We start from the raw sequence: 17,223 nt of genomic DNA, 5'->3' as shown, positions 1-17,223 counted from the left end.
CTTTAAAACGGATGGAGTAGGTACCATAATAGAATTAGAAAGGCGTATAGATAATGATGTTGTTCTTGGCTAAAGTTACGGTGGGGGCAGGACACTATCTATTTTCACTCGTGCCTGCACAACTTAGGTCTCTGTATTAATTAGTTATTTGAAACCTTATTCTTGTTTATTAAATATTAATCAAACTTCTGTAGCAGACGGCGGTGTTGTCAGGATCGTCGCCCCTACCACGTCGCGAACCAGTCAGGTATAAGAAACAGAAATGTGGCAATATGCACAACGATCCTCCGTCGGAGATCTGCCATCCCGCCCACCCAGAGCACAAGCTGAAGCTGATGGCCGGCACGCTGTTCTTTTGCGACGGCTGCAAGGAGCCCGGTTACGGGCCCAGGTACGCGTGCGATTGCGGCGGCGGGGGCCAATCCTTGGACCTCCATACGCGTTGTGCCCTCGCAGACGATCATCTCTTCGATCTCCACACTCTGGCGCATCCGCTGCTCGGCTACGGCAACCAGTTGGAGTTCCGCTTCCTCCACGAGGCCCCGTCGTCCCCTGTCCAGGAGGGCAGGAGGGTCTGCGACGCTGGTGGCGAGCCCCCGCGCGGCTACGTCTACCACTGCTCCGAGCAAGACCTCTACATCCACCCGTGCTGCGCGTCCCTGCCGGACCGCTTTCTCCATGACGGCCGTGCCTTGGACCTCCCCACCGGAGGGCATCGCGGGCGTGTGCTTTGTGGCCAGATAATGAGGGCCAACGCCGTTGGTTCTGGTCGTACCGCTGCAACTTGGATGGCGAGGCTGCTGTAGACCTGCACGTGGCGTGCCTCAAGGAAACAGGTCGCCGCAGCTGGGGGGCCTACTACCGTAAGCAGGACGTGGGTGACGGCGCCCTGAATTTCGACAGCATGCTTAACAACATGTTTACCAGCAGCATCGGGTTCCACAAGTTTGGCGAGATTGCAGGGACCCTTGCTAGTTTCATCACGGCGCTGGTTTTTGGGAACCTGATTGTCAAGATGTAGCCGCCTTTATTTGCAGGGCACCATTTGTTTTTCTGGGGATATCTCGATTGAGCCAAAATCCGCCATATGTACCAAGATGCGAGTACGTGACCACCAATTGTTGGCTGCTACCACTTTATCTGTACACTACTATAGAACATACTTTAGAACGATGTCCCAATTTGATATTAGCCTCGGCATTTTTTTTTTTTGTCCTCGGGACTAAAGGTTACTGCCCAACGGTCGTCCGCGGGGCAGCGATCTTTAGTCCCGGCTGGTATTACCAACCGGGACTAAAGCTTTTAGTCACAGTTTAGGTGATGCCCCAGAAATAAAGATTAATCTTTAGTCCCGGTTTGGACCCCTAACCAGGACTAATTATCCCGGCCTATAGACCAGCTCATTTATTCCTCTCCGAGCCCGAGCCATTCCATTCAAACTCACTGCCTCTGTTCTTCAGCTTGATGTTGTTCTTGCTCTCTCCCCCTCCATTGGTGTTGCTCTTCGATTTTGGAGGTAACAAACTTAATCCTCTTATATTTTATCAGTAGCTTATCTCATTTTGCGATGTAGATGCATGTGTAACTTTATATGTTGGACTTTATTATGATTTATGTCATTTTTAGCTCAAAATCATATGATGATTTGCCTATATGTTTGGATAAACAAAAGTTAAATTAGTTCATTAAAATCACGCCTCGCTCGTCCTCGCTGGAGCACGCGCCATGAAATGGTGCTTTTTATTTTTTAGAATTAAATTTTCCATGAAATGAAAAACTTAGAAAATAGTTAGAAAATTATAGAAAATCCGTACTAGTTGAACTTGCGGACCGTGTTTATCTCGGCGAGCATGTTCTCTGCCGAGCGGTAACGGACGTCAAGGAGGAGCTTTGATTCTACGAGGGAGAGCGGCAACGGTCATGGAAGATCGTGTTCCTTTCCTCGTAGAATCGGAGCTCTTCCTTGGCCAAGTACGGTGCCGTCCGGTGGAGAAATACTCGCTGAGATGATCACGTAAGCAATGTCAACTAGTACGGATGGTTATTTATTGAAACATGTTTTTGAGCTATGTGATTTCTATGTCATTTTTAGCTCAAAATCATATGATGATTTACAATAGTAAAATCACTTGATAGTTTGGTATTTTACTATTATACATAGTACATATTTCATGATTTAGTTAGATAAATAAATAATTTTAGTTTTGTTTAAATATATTATTTTAGAAAATATGAAATTTACACTAGTTTGCAAAAATAAGTATAGAAAGTAGATGACAACTGGTACCGGATCCTCGGCCTCTTGTTCGGTTGCGAAACGACTGAGGCTAGAACTCCCTCTCATTATCTGTGGCAAGTGTAAGCAGAAGATTGTGATGGAGTACCAAGTCAAGAGACAGGGACCCAACAAGGGTCGTGTTTTCTATAAGTGCCCGGATCGCGATGTGAGTTTCTTACGCATTTGATTATTATGGCTAATTGACCTGCTTTTCTTGAATATTTTTGACTAAATATGTTTTGGCTTTAATTTCAGTGGGAGGACAATGGATGCGATGGTTGGTACTGGGAGGAAGATTATGCTACATACATGCAGAATTCAGGTGCGCTTGAGGTAGCGGCTGATGATGATGAGGCAGTGAGCCAGCAGGAGAAGCTTATTAATATTCAACAGACGAATAATTTGTCTGTTTTAGTTGCGTACGGTCACGAAATAATTATGTTACTGAAGTGCATTGTAGTTTTAGTTTGTTTAGTGATAGTTGGGATTGCTTACGTTGTAGCCAGGCTTAGTTAATTAATCAACCGTGTGTGTCATCTATGTTGTGTAATAAAATACTTAATTATGTTCAAGGTTTTCATAATTTGTCGTGTAATGCAGATTATGTCACGCCATTGGATGTACAATGCTGATCGCCGCTCCCAAGACTTTATTGAGGGCGTGCACTATTTCTTAGGTGTGGCCGAGGCAAATAAGCGGGATGGTTTCATATGCTGTCCATGTGCCATATGTAAGAATTTAAATGAATATTTAAGCTCAATGAGTCTTCATTCATATTTGCTTAAGTCAGGTTTCATGTCAAACTATATATGTTGGACTAAGCATGGAGAAAGCGGGGTCATGATGGAAGAAGGTGAAGGAGAAGATTTAGACATTGATGACATTATTGCTCAGTATGGTGCCTTTGATGATACTACAATAGGAGGAGATGAAGAAGAGGTAGCGGCAGAAGATGATCTTGGTGATGCTCTTGGCGATGCCATTCGTGATGCACAACAAGAATGCGAAAGTGAAAAAGAGAAAGTTAAGTTCGAGCGTATGCTTGAGGATCATAGGAAGTTGCTATACCCGACGGCCGAAGAGGGGCAAAAAAAAGTTGGGTACAACACTGAAATTGCTACAGTGGAAGGCAAAGAATGGTGTATCCAACAAGGTATTTGGGAATTTATTGAACCTCATAAAGAAAATGCTTTCGAAGCCAAATGAATTGCCCACCACTACGTACAAAGCAAAAAAGGTTGTTTGCCCTTTGGGATTAAAAATCCAAAAGATACATGCATGTCCTAATGACTGCATCCTCTACCATGGCAATGAATACGAGAATTTGGATGAATGCCCGGTATGTAAAGCAGCGCGGTATAAGATCAGACACGATGATCCTAGTGACGTCGAGGGTGAACAACGTCCTAGAAAGAAAATCCCTGCCAAGGTTATGTGGTATGCTCCTATAATACCACGCTTAAAACGTTTGTTCAGAACTAAAGACCATGCAAAGTTGTTGCGGTGGCATAAAGAAGACCGTAAGGTAGACAATATGCTGAGACACCCAGCTGATGGGTCCTAGTGGAGAGCGATAGACAGGGAATTTCTAGAGTTTGCAAATGAGGCTAGAAACTTAAGGTTCGCCTTAAGTACAGATGGTATGAATCCTTTTGGGGAGCAGAGCACTAGTCATAGCACTTGGCTAGTTACTCTATGTATCTACAACCTTCCTCTATGGTTATGCATGAAGCGGAAGTTCATTATGATGTCGATCCTCATCCAAGGTCCAAGGCAATCTGGCAACGACATTGATGTCTATCTGAAGCCATTAGTTGAAGAACTTCTAGTTTTATGAAACAAATCAGGTGTACGTGTCTAGGATAAGTACAAATAAGAACACTTTGACCTACAAGCAATGTTGTTCGTAACAATCAATGATTGGCCTGCTTTAAGTAATTTTTCAGGTTAGACAAACAAAGGATATAATGCATACACACATTGTTTTGATGACCTTGACAGTATATATTTGAAAAGATGTCGAAAGGTCGTGTACCTTGGCCATCGTCGATTCCTTCCTTTGAATCACCAAGTAAGAAAGAAAGGTAAGCATTTTAAAGGTAAGCCAGACCACTAGAAGAAGCCTCATAACTGAACCGGGGAAGATGTACTCGCAATGGTCAAGGATGTGAAAGTAGTATTTGGAAAGGGACAAGGCAACGAATCTGTTCCCAAAGATGCTAAGGGACACGCACCCATGTGGAAGAAGAAGTCCATCTTTTGGGAGCTACCTTATTGACAAGTCCTAGAGGTCCGCAACGCAATCGACGTGATGCACCTGACAAAGAATCTTTGTGTGAACCTGTTAGGATTCATGGGTGTGTACGGGAAGCCAAATGATTCACTTAAAGCACGCCAGGACTTGCAGGTCATGAAAGAACGAGACAACCTTCATCCAGAGAAGATAGATGATGGACGTCATTACTTAAGTCATGCTAGCTACACGCTTAGCAAAGAAGAGAGGGACAACATGTTCGAATGTCTAAGCAGCATCAAGGTCCCATCGGGATTCTCCTCCAATATAAAGGGTATAATAAATGTGCCAGAGAAGAAATTCCTAAACTTAAAGTCCCACGACTACCACGTGCTTATGACGCAATTGCTTCCAGTTGCTTTAAGAGGAATTCTATCTCCACATGTATGTCTAGCCACCGTGAAGCTATATGCATTCCTCAATGTAATTTCTCAGAAGGCAATCAATCCAGTGGAACTAGCTACTCTACAGAATGATGTGGTTTAATATCTTGTCAGCTTTGAGTTGGTGTTCCCTCCATCCATCTTTAATATCATGACACACCTTCTAGTTCATTTGGTGAAGGGGATTAGTATTCTTGGACCTGTGTTCTTACATAACATGTTCCCCTTCGAGAGGTTTATGGGAGTCTTGAAGAAATATGTGAAAGTCCGTTCTAAGCCTGAAGGAAGCATCGCCCAGGGCTATGGAACAGAGGAGGTCATTGAGTTCTGTGTTGACTTTATTCCTGACCTTGCCCCGATTGGCGTTCCTGAATCACGACACGAGGGGAGACTCAGTGGTAAAGGAACTTTAGGGAAGAAAACATATATTGGCATGGAAGATGATTATTTTAATAAAGCACACTACATAGTTCTTCAGAACTCATCATTGGTGCATCCGTACATCGAGATACATAAGGAGTTCTTACGATCCAAGTTTATAGGGAAGACTGAAGCTTGGATTAGGCGTCAGCACATGGAAAGTTTTAGTGGTTGGTTGCGAAAAGAATGTCAAGGCAATGACAATATTGATAAGCAACTGTATTTGTTGGCTAGGCAACCATCGTGGCATATCCTCATGTACCAAGGGTATGAGATAAATGGGAATACATTTTACACAGTTGCCCAAGATAAAAGGAGCACCAAACAAAATAGTGGTGTTCGCATAGATGGCACAGATCTAAATGGGAATATACAAACATATTATGGCCACATAGAAGAGATATGGGAACTAAACTATGCACCTAATTTTAAAGTCCCTTTGTTCTGGTGCTAATGGATGAAGCTGACCGGAGGAGGGGTAACAGTCGACAAAGAGTATGGAATGACAATAGTGGACCTCAACAATATTGGGTACAAAGACAAACCATTCGTCCTTGCTACCGATGTGAGTCAGATGTTTTATGTGAAAGACATGTCTACAAAATCAAAGAGAGGAAAAAACGAAGACATCAACTCATTGATCAATGAGCCAAAGCGCCACATAGTTCTTTCTAGGAAAATAAATATAGTGGGAATTGAAGACAAGTCAGACATGTCAGAAGATTATAAAAGAAATGTCCGAATTCCACCCTTCATAGTGAAGAAAGATCCAAGCATCATGTTAAATGATGAAGACACTCCATGGTTACGACAAGATCATAACCAAGGGTCATACGTCAAGAAGAAATTCACTGTTGTGCCCGCATGATACAACGATGCATGTTTAATATATTATGTTTTAGAGACGGATATTATGTAATATTTTATGACTTCACATTGTAATATGTTTAATATATGTTTCAAATTTCACAAGTGTGTGACATAGTTTTAGAAAGTCTATATGAGATTCAAGAATTTATGACTAGTGTTTGATAAAACTTTCTCAAATGGGAAAATGAGCTATGTAACAATTGTAGATCTTGCTGAGATGATCAAACTTGGTATTCAGAGTTTTTTCATCTGATGTCATTTAGTGTCTCATTTGAGCAAGTTTAACCAAGTCAAATTTGGTCAAATAAAAAAACAACACTTTGACTCTAGTATTATGGACTCTAAATGACTTCAAATTGAAAAGTTTTGAATACCAAGTTTGTTAAACTCATCAAGATCTACAATTGTTGTTTTGGTCAACTTTTCATTTGAGATAGTTTGGACGGTTCAAATTTGTGATTTTTAAATTTATAAACTATTTTTTGGAACCCTAGATTGTCTCAAATTGAAAAGTTTTGAATACCAAGTTTGTTCAGCTCATCAATATCTACAATCCTTATATAGGCCATTTTTTCGTTTGAGAAAGTTTGAACAAAATGTAGTTCAAATTTCACAAGTGTGTGACATAGTTTTAGAAAGTCTATATGAGATTTAAGAATTTGTGACTAGTGTTAGATAAAACTTTCTCAAATGGGAAAATGAGCTATATAACAATTGTAGATCTTGCTGAGATGATCAAACTTGGCATTCAGAGTTTTTTCATCTGAGGTCAGTTAGTGTCTCATTTGAGCAAGTTTGACCAAGTCAAATTTGGTCAAATGAAAAAACAACACTTTGACTCTAGTATTATGAACTCTAAATAACTTCAAATTGAAAAGTTTTGAATACCAACTTTGTTAAACTCATCAAGATCTACAATTATTATTTTGGTCAACTTTCCATTTGAGAAAGTTTGGATGGTTCAAATTTGTGATTTTTAAATTTCTACGCCTACAAACTATTTTTCGGAACCCTAGATTGTCTCAAATTGAAAAGTTTTAAATACCAAGTTTGTTCAGCTCATCAAGATATACAATCCTTATATAGGCCATTTTTTCATTTGAGAAAGTTTGAATAAAATGTAGTTTAAATTTCACAAGTGTGTGATATAGTTTTAGAAAGTCTATATGAGATTCAAGAATTTGTGATTAGTGTTTGATAAAACTTTCTCAAATGGGAAAATAAGCTATATAACAATTGTAGATCTTGCTGAGATGATCAAACTTGGCATTCAGAGTTTTTTCATCTGAGGTCAGTTAGTGTCTCATTTGAGCAAGTTTGACCAAGTCAAATTTGGTCAAATGAAAAAACAACACTTTGACTCTAGTATTATAGACTCTAAATGACTTCAAATTGAAACGTTTTGAATACCAAGTTTGTTACACTCATCAAGATCTACAATTGCTGTTTTGGTCAACTTTCCATTTGAGATAGTTTGGACGGTTCAAATTTGTGATTTTTAAATTTCAACGCCTACAAACTAGTTTTCGGAACCCTAGATTGTCTCCAATTGAAAAGTTTTGAATACCAAGTTTGTTCAGCTCATTAAGATATACAATTGTTGTTTTGGTAAACTTTCCATTTGAGAAAGTTTAGATGGTTCAAATTTGTGATTTTTAAATTTCGACGCCTACAAACTAGTTTTCGAAACCCTAGATTGTCTCAAATTGAAAAGTTTTGAATATTAAGTTTGTTCAACTCATCAAGATCTACAATCCTTATATAGGCTATTTTTTCATTTGAAAAAGTTGTAGAATAAAAATACTACATTTTCTTTATTTTTATAGGTTCAACAAAAATTTTCTGTCATTTTGGTCAAAAAAACCGAGAAAAAATTGAAACATTGACGTTACAATAATGTGATAATAAATTTCCTATCGAGTAATATTAGTTTTATTAATTTTAAGTTACAAATATATTTTTGCATTAACAAAATACTTAGTATTAGTAACATTTATATTCTATATTCATAAAAAAAATTAAAAACTTTAGGTTACAAAATTTTTCTATTTACAATAAATAATTAGTTAATCAATAGTATTTTTTAAAATAAATATTGCAAAGTATTGAAGTTGCAATAGAATTAATTAGTATTAAACAAGGAGAACAAAATCAAAATCTCTGGCCTTTCCAATTACTCTGGCGGGCTGTCAAAATTTTCAGGCCTTCAGTCCCGGCCCAGGCCAGGAACCGGGACTAAAGGGTGGGCGGAATTGCCCGCCCAAAAATACCTTTAGTTGTCCCAGCTGCCTTTAGTCCCGGCTCGGCTTACCAGCTGGGACTAAAGGAGCTTTAGCCCCGGTTGGTGTTACCAGCCGGGACTAAAGGGTTCCGGCCTATATATATCGAACGGTTCCTCTGTTCATCTTCTACTTTTCGATCTACAACGTTGATCTCGTCTCTACCGCGCCCGATCGCGTCGAGCTCTGCCGCGCCGCCGTCGTCGTCTACCCCCGCCCGGCCTCGTCGTCGAGCCCCGCCCAGCGGCCGTCGAGCTCGTCTCCGCCGTACGTCATCCTCGCGCGGCTCAGCTCGGCCCCGTGGCCAGCCAGCACGCCCGCCATCCGCCCCTAGCCTGCTAGCTAGCTCGGCCATATTTTTTTAGATAGTTTTTTAGATAGTTTTTGATATATATGTTAGATTAAAATGTATTAAAATTTAATTAGTAGTTTATTCTTAGTTTTTTAGTTAGTTTTTAGATAGTTTTTTATATATGTTAATTAGATTTAAATGTATTAAAATTTAATTAGTACTTTATTTAGATAGTTTTTTAGATATTTTTTTATTATAGTTTTTGATATATTTAGTAATTATTATTCTATCTCTCTCTATATATGTGTTAGATTTAATTTTGATTTAGTAATTCTATCTATGTATATATGTTAGGTTTAATTAGATTTAGTAATTAATTCTATCTAGATATATGTGTGTTATTTTATTTAATTGGATTTAGTAATTATATTCTATCTCTATATATATATGTTAGATTTAATTTTTGTTTTAGTAATTGACACATGCATATTTTATTAGTAATTCTATCTCTATATCACATACATATTTTATTTTAGTAATTCTATCTATATATCGCTTGGATATTTTATTAGTAATTCCATCTATATCACATGTATCTAGAGAGAGGTTCTATATGTATACATATATATATACTTAATTATTTCTATGTGTATATATACATGTACTTAATTATTTTCATGTGTTGAGAGAGAGAGAAAATTGTATCTAGAGAGACATTCTATGTGTTATCACATGCATATCTAGAGATATATACATATGCACTTATTTCTATGTGTTGAGAGAGAGAGAGAAAATTGTATCATTCTATGTGTATATATACATGTACTTATGTCCATGTTTTTGGATCGAAAGTGTTTTTGATTCGATTCCAAAGCCTATACCTTATTATTGTTTATCCTTATGAAATATTACGTGTTATTATATTTAATTGGATTTAGTAATTCTATATGTGTTATCACATGTCCTTATGTTTTGTGCTATAGTAATTCTATCTATGTGTTATCTTGAAGATACAAATGGCTGCTCCGGATGATAACTTGAATGATGACATAATGGCGGATATTATCAACGTCGGCACCAATGCGGATGTAGATGACATGAGTCAGTACTTTGCTGATTATGAGGATATCCTGAATATCCCGGTGGTTGAAGATCAACAAATTGTTGCGCAAGAAAATACTGGCGAGGTATATTCGATTATCTATCATCTCTTATAGATGCATGCGCACATATATTTGTTGTTAATCGTTGTGTTTCTACTCATGTAGCCGGTCTCTAGATCTACATCAACCACCGACAAGAGTAGAAAAGTCCGAGGGCCAAAAAAGTCATTAGAGGACCGTTTTATAATATCAGAATTCGACACTGACAGACACTGGCAAACCATTGGGACCACATGCTCGAACATATGTCAATCAATGTGGGTTCATTGTAAGGGATAGGATCCCAGTTAGTGCTCGTGAATGGAAGCAGAAGATATCCGCTCCTAATGTTAGTTTTGTATCTGATTGTGACAAGAACCTAGCTTGGAGAGATATCACTCAGCATTTCACATTACAAGCAGATGATGCTTTGAAGGAGCTAGTGAGGGATTGGACAATGAAGAAGATGGCAACATTGTTCTAGAGTTGGAAGAAGACATTGCATAAAAAGTTTATCTTGAAGAATGAAACGTCGGATTTCAATGCTAAGGCGTTTGTCAAGTTGGAGTCCCATTGGGATGACTTCGTACAATACAAGACATCTCAAGAGAGTGAGGAACATATGATGAGGAATCGACAGAATGCCCGACAGAAGCAATACCATCATTGCATGGGATCAGGTGGCTATAGGAGTGCTATTCCCAAGTGGCAGAACCTAGAAGCAGAGATTACTGCCAAGGGAATCATACCTGAAACAATAGAGAAGAACTAGCCTCATTGCGTGAAGAATTGGTTCTACGCTCATGGGGGAAGCCTAGACCCAGACACTGGCAAGCTAATTTTCGACCAAAAAATTGAGAGAGCAACACAGAGACTAGCTTGTGCTAGGGAAGAAGCTGATAGTGGTGTTTTCAAGCCCAACAGAGAGAAGGATGAATTGACATATGCCCTAGAGAATCCTAAACATGGTGGTTGAACAAGAGGCTATGGGGCGGTTTCGTGGCTACAAGGATTCCCAGCAGACAAGGATACCTACAGAAGCCGCCAGAGAAAGAAGGATGAGGAGGCAGACTGAATCCGTGTATTAGAGCAATTTGTTAATGAGTCACGACAAGCATTGCTTGAATCACGTGAACGAGAAAAATCTCTTGAGGCAAGAATGCAGGAGGAGATCAAGAGGCAAGTGCAGCTAGCAATGAGTCAAATGCAATCGCAATCAACGCCGGGAGTCACCATTAGCCCCGTTGGTCAGATGAAAAGCAGTTGTGCTTCCACGGAGCTACCAGTTATTCAAGATGACGCTGGGTTGCGCTTCCCTGTTGATGACATTACTGAGCCTCTAACAACATGTGAGCTGCACATTCCAGATGGTAATAATGCATCAATCATGGTGGCTGTCGGGGTTGTATCTCCAATAGACCGAACGAAGACACCAAGAATCCATGGGTCAGTTATTCAACCTGGATATGCTAGCGTCTCGGTCGATAGAGTGCTCAAAGGTTACAGCAATGTTCCTCTTGACATTGAAGGCGGTGATGGGGAGAAGACACTAGGAGAAGCAGAGAAGACATTTATTTAATGGCGCAAACGCTTCATCATCATTCCTGGGGTGCCACCGCTTCCCCTACCTCACCCTAGGTACGAATGAAAGTGAATGAAATATTATTTTCCATTAATTTTATATTGGCTTCAAAAATAATTGACCCACAACTTGTTTTTGTAGCAGGGTCTCCCCCCAGCCTAGCCCAATCATTCATTCCCCATCTCATCACAGCGTCGCGGGGGGCAAGACGACTTCATCCCCACGGCGATCTCCAACTCCTACACCGGCCCCATCACCTCCACAACGATCTCCAACGCCTCCACGCCGGACTCCAACACCGGCCTCATCGCCTCCACGCCGATCTCCAACACCGCCCCCACCCCCTCCACAACGACGCACTACAGAGACGTCCAATGTCCCGGCGGCAAAGAAGACCCCAAAAAAAGAGTTATTTCTCAAGAAATACTTTCTGAAAAGATTGATGAGCAAATAGCAGCTGAAGAAGACAAAAAAGTGAAAGATTTTTTTATAGATATCCAAAAGCAGAGACAAGCGAAGCTTAAGGAGAAGCCGTACTTTTACATACCATGAGATCTGCTGAGGCAGAAGGTCGAAGCTCACAAGAAAAAGATGCTTGAAGTTCATAAGCCTCCACCACTATCAGACTATGACCACTCCCTCGTGAAGTCACATGATGCACATAAGAAAAGAAAAAGAGCATCAGGGAAGGATGTCCCACAGCTCGAACAACAGAAGCAACCAATACAAAAACTTGTTGTTGCTAATTAATATGGTTAACTCTGCCTATGGTGGGGCGCCTTTGGTGTCCCAGCATAGCAGGTCCCAAGCCCTGGTAAAGGAGGAGGGTTGTGTTAGGCATGACGAGCCAATGTAAAAACTTAGCCACTTAAATGGAGATGAAACCTGAAAGAAAATCGTTGGGGCATAACCCTCTTAGCGACGCGCCATATCGGAACCCGGGTATGGTGTTAAATGGGCAAGGGCCGGGTCGTCACCCCCGTGACACGCCGTGTCGTGATCTGGGCATGGTGTCAAGTAACCAAGGATCGGGTTGTCGCTTCCTTAGTGGCGCGCTACATCGGCGCCCGGGTGTAGTGAAAAATGAGCAAGGGTCTTCGCATCAGAGTCGACGGGTGCGAAGGGTAAGGAAGCTAGTCGAACCAACTAGGATCCGTTTAGGTAGTTGGAATGTAGGGTCACTTACAGGTAAGTTAAGAGAATTAGTTGATACCGTGACTAGGAGGCGTGTAAATATATTATGCGTTCAAGAGACTAAATGGAAGGGTCAGAAGGCGAAGGAGGTGGACAATACAGGTTTCAAGCTTTGGTATACAGGGACAGTTGCGAATAGAAATGGAGTAGGAGTTTTAATTGATAAGAGCCTCAAGAATGGTGTGGTGGGAGTGAGAAGGCAAGGAGATAGGATTATCTTAGTCAAGCTTGTCGTTGATGATATGGTCTTGAACGTAATTAGTGCGTATGCCCCCCAAGTAGGCCTCGATAAGAGTGCTAAGAGACAGTTCTGGGAAGACTTAGATGGCCTGGTTAGAGCTATACCTAGTAGTGAGAAGCTTTTTATAGGAGGAGATCTTAATGGGCATGTAGGTACTACAAGGGCAGGTTTCGAGGCAGTTCATAGAGGTTTTGGGTATGGTAGTAGGAATTAGGAGGGGGAGGAAGCTCTAGACTTCACGGTAGCTTTTGACCTGATGATAGCCAACACTTTCTTTAGAAAGAGAGAATCTCATCTAGTGACCTTCAGTAGCGGACAACACTGTAGTTAGATTGACTTTGTCCTCGCAAGAAGAAAGGACAAACGAGCATGCTTGGATTGCAAGGTGATACCAGGGGAGTGTGTTGTTTCTCAACATAAGCTTTTGGTGGCAGATTTTCGTTTTCAGATGCGTGCCCGTAGGGATAAACAAGCTAAGATTGAAAGAACAAAGTGGTGGAAACTGAAAGGGGAGACGTCAGAGGTATTTAGGGAAAGGGTTATCAAAGGGAGCTCTTGGAAGGAAGAAGACGACATAAACAATATGTGGGACAAGATGGCAACCAACATTCGGAAGGTAGCCTCAAAGGTGTGTGGAGTAACCAAAGGAAGGGGACGTGAGGCTAAAGATACTTGGTGGTGGAACGAGGAAGTCCAAAGGGCTATTAAGGAGAAGAAAGAATGCTATAGATGCTTGTACCATGACAGGAGTGTGGACAACATAGAGAAGTATAAGGTGGCAAAGAAGACTGCAAAGCGAGCTGTAAGTGTGGCAAAGGGTAGAGCGTACGAGGATCTTTACCAACATTTGAGTACGAAGGAAGGAGAGAAGGATATTTATAGGATGGCTAGGAATCGTGAGAGAAAGACACGGGACTTCAACCAAGTTAAGTGCATTAAGGATGAAAGGGAGCATCTCTTGGTAAAGGAGGATGAGATCCGACATCGATGGCAAGAGTATTTTGACAAATTGTTCAATGGTGAGAATATGGACACAACCTTTCAGTTGGATGACTCTTTTGATGACACCAATAGGCGCTTTGTGCGGAGAATCCAAGAATCTGAGGTCAGAGAGGCGTTGAAAAGGATGAAAGGAGGTAAGGCGATGGGACCGGATGGTATCCCAATCGAGGTGTGGAGATGCCTCGGGGACATAGCTGTAGTATGGTTAACCAAGCTGTTCAACCATATTTTTTGATCGAACAAGATGCCTGATGAGTGGAGGAAAAGTATATTGGTACCGATCTACAAGAATAAAGGGGATATTCAAAGTTGTACAAATTACCGAGGAATTAAGTTGATGAGCCATACTATGAAGCTATGGGAGAGAGTTATCGAGCATCGCTTGAGAGCAATAACGCGGGTCTCTATGAACCAATTTGGTTTCATGCCCGGAAGGTCAACCATGGAAGCCATTTTCTTAATAAGACAAGTTATGGAGCGGTATAGGGAGAAGAAGAAGGACCTACATATGGTTTTTATTGACTTGGAGAAGGCTTATGATAAAGTACCAAGGAATGTTATGTGGTGGGCGTTGGACAAACATAAAGTCCCAACGAAGTACGTCGGGCTCATTAAGGACATGTACAACAATGTTGTGACTAGAGTTTGAACAAGTGATGGAGACACGGATGACTTCCCGATTAGGATAGGACTACATCAAGGGTCAGCTTTGAGTCCTTATTTGTTTGCTTTAGTGATGGATGAGGTCACAAGGGACATACAAGGGGACATCCCTTGGTGTATGCTTTTCGCGGACGATGTAGTGCTAGTTGATGAAAGCCGGACAGGAGTGAATCAGAAACTGGAGTTATGGCGGGAGACTTTGGAGTCTAAAGGTTTTAGACTTAGTAGAACTAAAACTGAGTATATGAGATGTGACTTCGGCACTACTACTCGGGAGGAGGAAGATGTTTGTTTGGAAGGTCAAGTAGTGCCTAGGAAGGATACCTTTCGATATTTAGGATCAATGCTACAGAGGGACGGGGATATTGATGAAGATGTTAGCCATAGAATCAAAGCAGGGTGGATGAAGTGGCGGCAAGCGTCTGGTGTCCTATGTGACAAAAGGGTACCACAGAAGCTAAAAGGCAAGTTTTATAGGACGGTGATTAAACCTGCTATGTTGTATGGTGCAGAATGTTGGCCTACGAAAAGACGACATATTCAACAGCTAAGTGCCGCGGAAATGCGTATGTTGCGTTGGATTTGCGGTCATACAAGAAGGGATCAAGTTCGGAATGATGATATACATGAGAGATTAGGGGTAGCGCCAATTGAAGAAAAGCTTGTCCAACACCGGTTGAGATGGTTTGGACATGTGCAACGGAGACCTCCAGATGCACCGGTGCGTAGTGGAATCCTAAGTCAGGATAGAAACGTGAAGAGAGGCAGAGAAAGACCGAAGTTGACTTGGGTAGAGGCAATAAAAGGAGACTTGAAAGGATGGAATATACCCAAAGACTTAGCCTTAGATAGGAGTGCTTGGAAGACAGCTATTCACGTGCCTGAACCTTGATTGCTTCTGTTGGGTTTCAACTCTAGCCTACCCCAACTTGTTTGGGACTTAAAGGCTTTGTTGTTATTGTTGTTGTTGTTGCTAATGAATATGGTTCCAACATAGAAGTCTATTGACCAGACAACTCTGGAGAAGTGTTGGTTCAAGACCTTAATGCTTTTTTTGAACTAACTGGTTTAACCTTGGATCAATTGACGGGCAAAGCTCCAATCTAGAACCTGGAAGTTGATACCTGAAAGACTTATAAATTTGGCAAAAGTCTGTACAACCCTGTGGTTCTGAATGAATTGGGTACGCAAATGTACTTGCTCAACAAGTGGTACATGCAGGCGTGTGGCAGGGGTGAGGAGTGGATCTTTGTCAGATTTAGAGACCATCATTACTTCCGTGGCGATGACATCTTACATATTAGTTTCGAAGAATTGCATCAACTATACCACATGGACGCTCTGGACAAATCAATCATTAGCTCCTTTTGTTTGTAAGTGATTCTTACTTTTATTTAATAAACTCACTTCCATGCGTACATGTATATAATTATCCTCACATGTAACTTATATTTATATACAGATTCCAGATATCAGAGCTCCAAAGAATACAAGACACCAGTGTTGGCTTCATTGATCCTTATATCGTATTCAAAACCGATATTATTGTCAAGGAGCAGTGGGTATCTGAAGCACAGAAGAATATCATGAGGTTCTTCGTGAAGCAGCACGACAAGACAACAATATTTTTCCCGTACAACTTTCAGTAAGTGTTAATAATAATGTAGTCTACACATTTTATGTAATATCAATACAACTTATATGCATGTACGTGTGTGTATAAACTAATGCAGGTTTCACTGGATACTCATTGTCATTGAGTTAAACTCAAGTTGGTTAGTAATCTTGGACTCGTTGAGAAAAGAGCGGGCACTATACCAAGATATGATAGACATTATCTAGGGGTAATTTCGATCTCTCGCGCACAACTATTATTGAATAGACTTTGTCATAATTTATTAACGATCGTACATTATTGGTCGCACAGGGTTTGGAAAGAGTTTATTCGGTAACACCGCAAGGATTGCAAGGCACCACTTAATGTAGTTGAAATACCAGTAAGTTGTACTATATATACTTCCCCACATGTTTAATTACTATATCATACTTCAATTTACGTGTGAGATGATGAGAATAATCTTCTTCTCGTATAGTGGTGTTTGCGGCAGCAACCAGGTAATAACTTGTGTGGATACTATGTTTGTGAATTTATCACTGCACACATAAGAAGAACTCCTGAAGATGTCCTCAGAGTACGTATATATCAATTTTTTATTTATTTTTAAATGAATATATATATGTATTAATACTATTTCTTTTATTTCAAATGCAAGACTGAATGGTTGAAACAAAGGGTCATGCAAAAAGACCATCTGAAAGCAGTTCAAGAGTCAATAGCAGGATTTCTTCTAGAAAAAGTGCTAAATCCCAACAACGAGTTATAATTTGATCCTAAGGAATAAATGATGTAAATTAAATGTTTATTGATATCGTTATTTTTGAGAACAAGATTATGAAAGTGTTGTATATATACATATATATCTATAATATATATAGTTTCATACTTTATTCGAATATAATAATGCTCGAGATGAGAATTAGATGTAATTATATGTGTGCGTGTATTTATATTAGCAGCATATAA

The 17,223-nt window shown here is 40.4% G+C and overlaps 1 protein-coding gene and 1 long non-coding RNA gene across 2 annotated transcripts; both read left to right on the top strand.

The window, feature by feature from the left end:
• Nucleotides 1-272: 272 nt before the first annotated feature.
• On the top strand, nt 273-806 carry LOC136479739 (uncharacterized). The gene has a single exon (XM_066477507.1). It carries the CDS (start codon nt 273-275, stop codon nt 804-806), a length of 534 nt encoding a protein of 177 aa, XP_066333604.1.
• A 15,751-nt stretch (nt 807-16,557) lies between these two features.
• LOC136483806 (uncharacterized) lies at nt 16,558-17,011 on the top strand. The gene is made up of 3 exons (XR_010765656.1): nt 16,558-16,636; nt 16,733-16,831; nt 16,913-17,011. It is a non-coding gene; the product is annotated as an uncharacterized lncRNA (long non-coding RNA).
• The last annotated feature ends 212 nt before the right edge of the window (nt 17,012-17,223 follow it).

Source organism: Miscanthus floridulus, chromosome 9 (genome assembly GCF_019320115.1).
Source record: "Miscanthus floridulus cultivar M001 chromosome 9, ASM1932011v1, whole genome shotgun sequence".
In the NCBI taxonomy this organism is placed as follows: domain Eukaryota; kingdom Viridiplantae; phylum Streptophyta; class Magnoliopsida; order Poales; family Poaceae; genus Miscanthus; species Miscanthus floridulus.
This window is presented reverse-complemented; position numbering and strand designations above follow the sequence as displayed.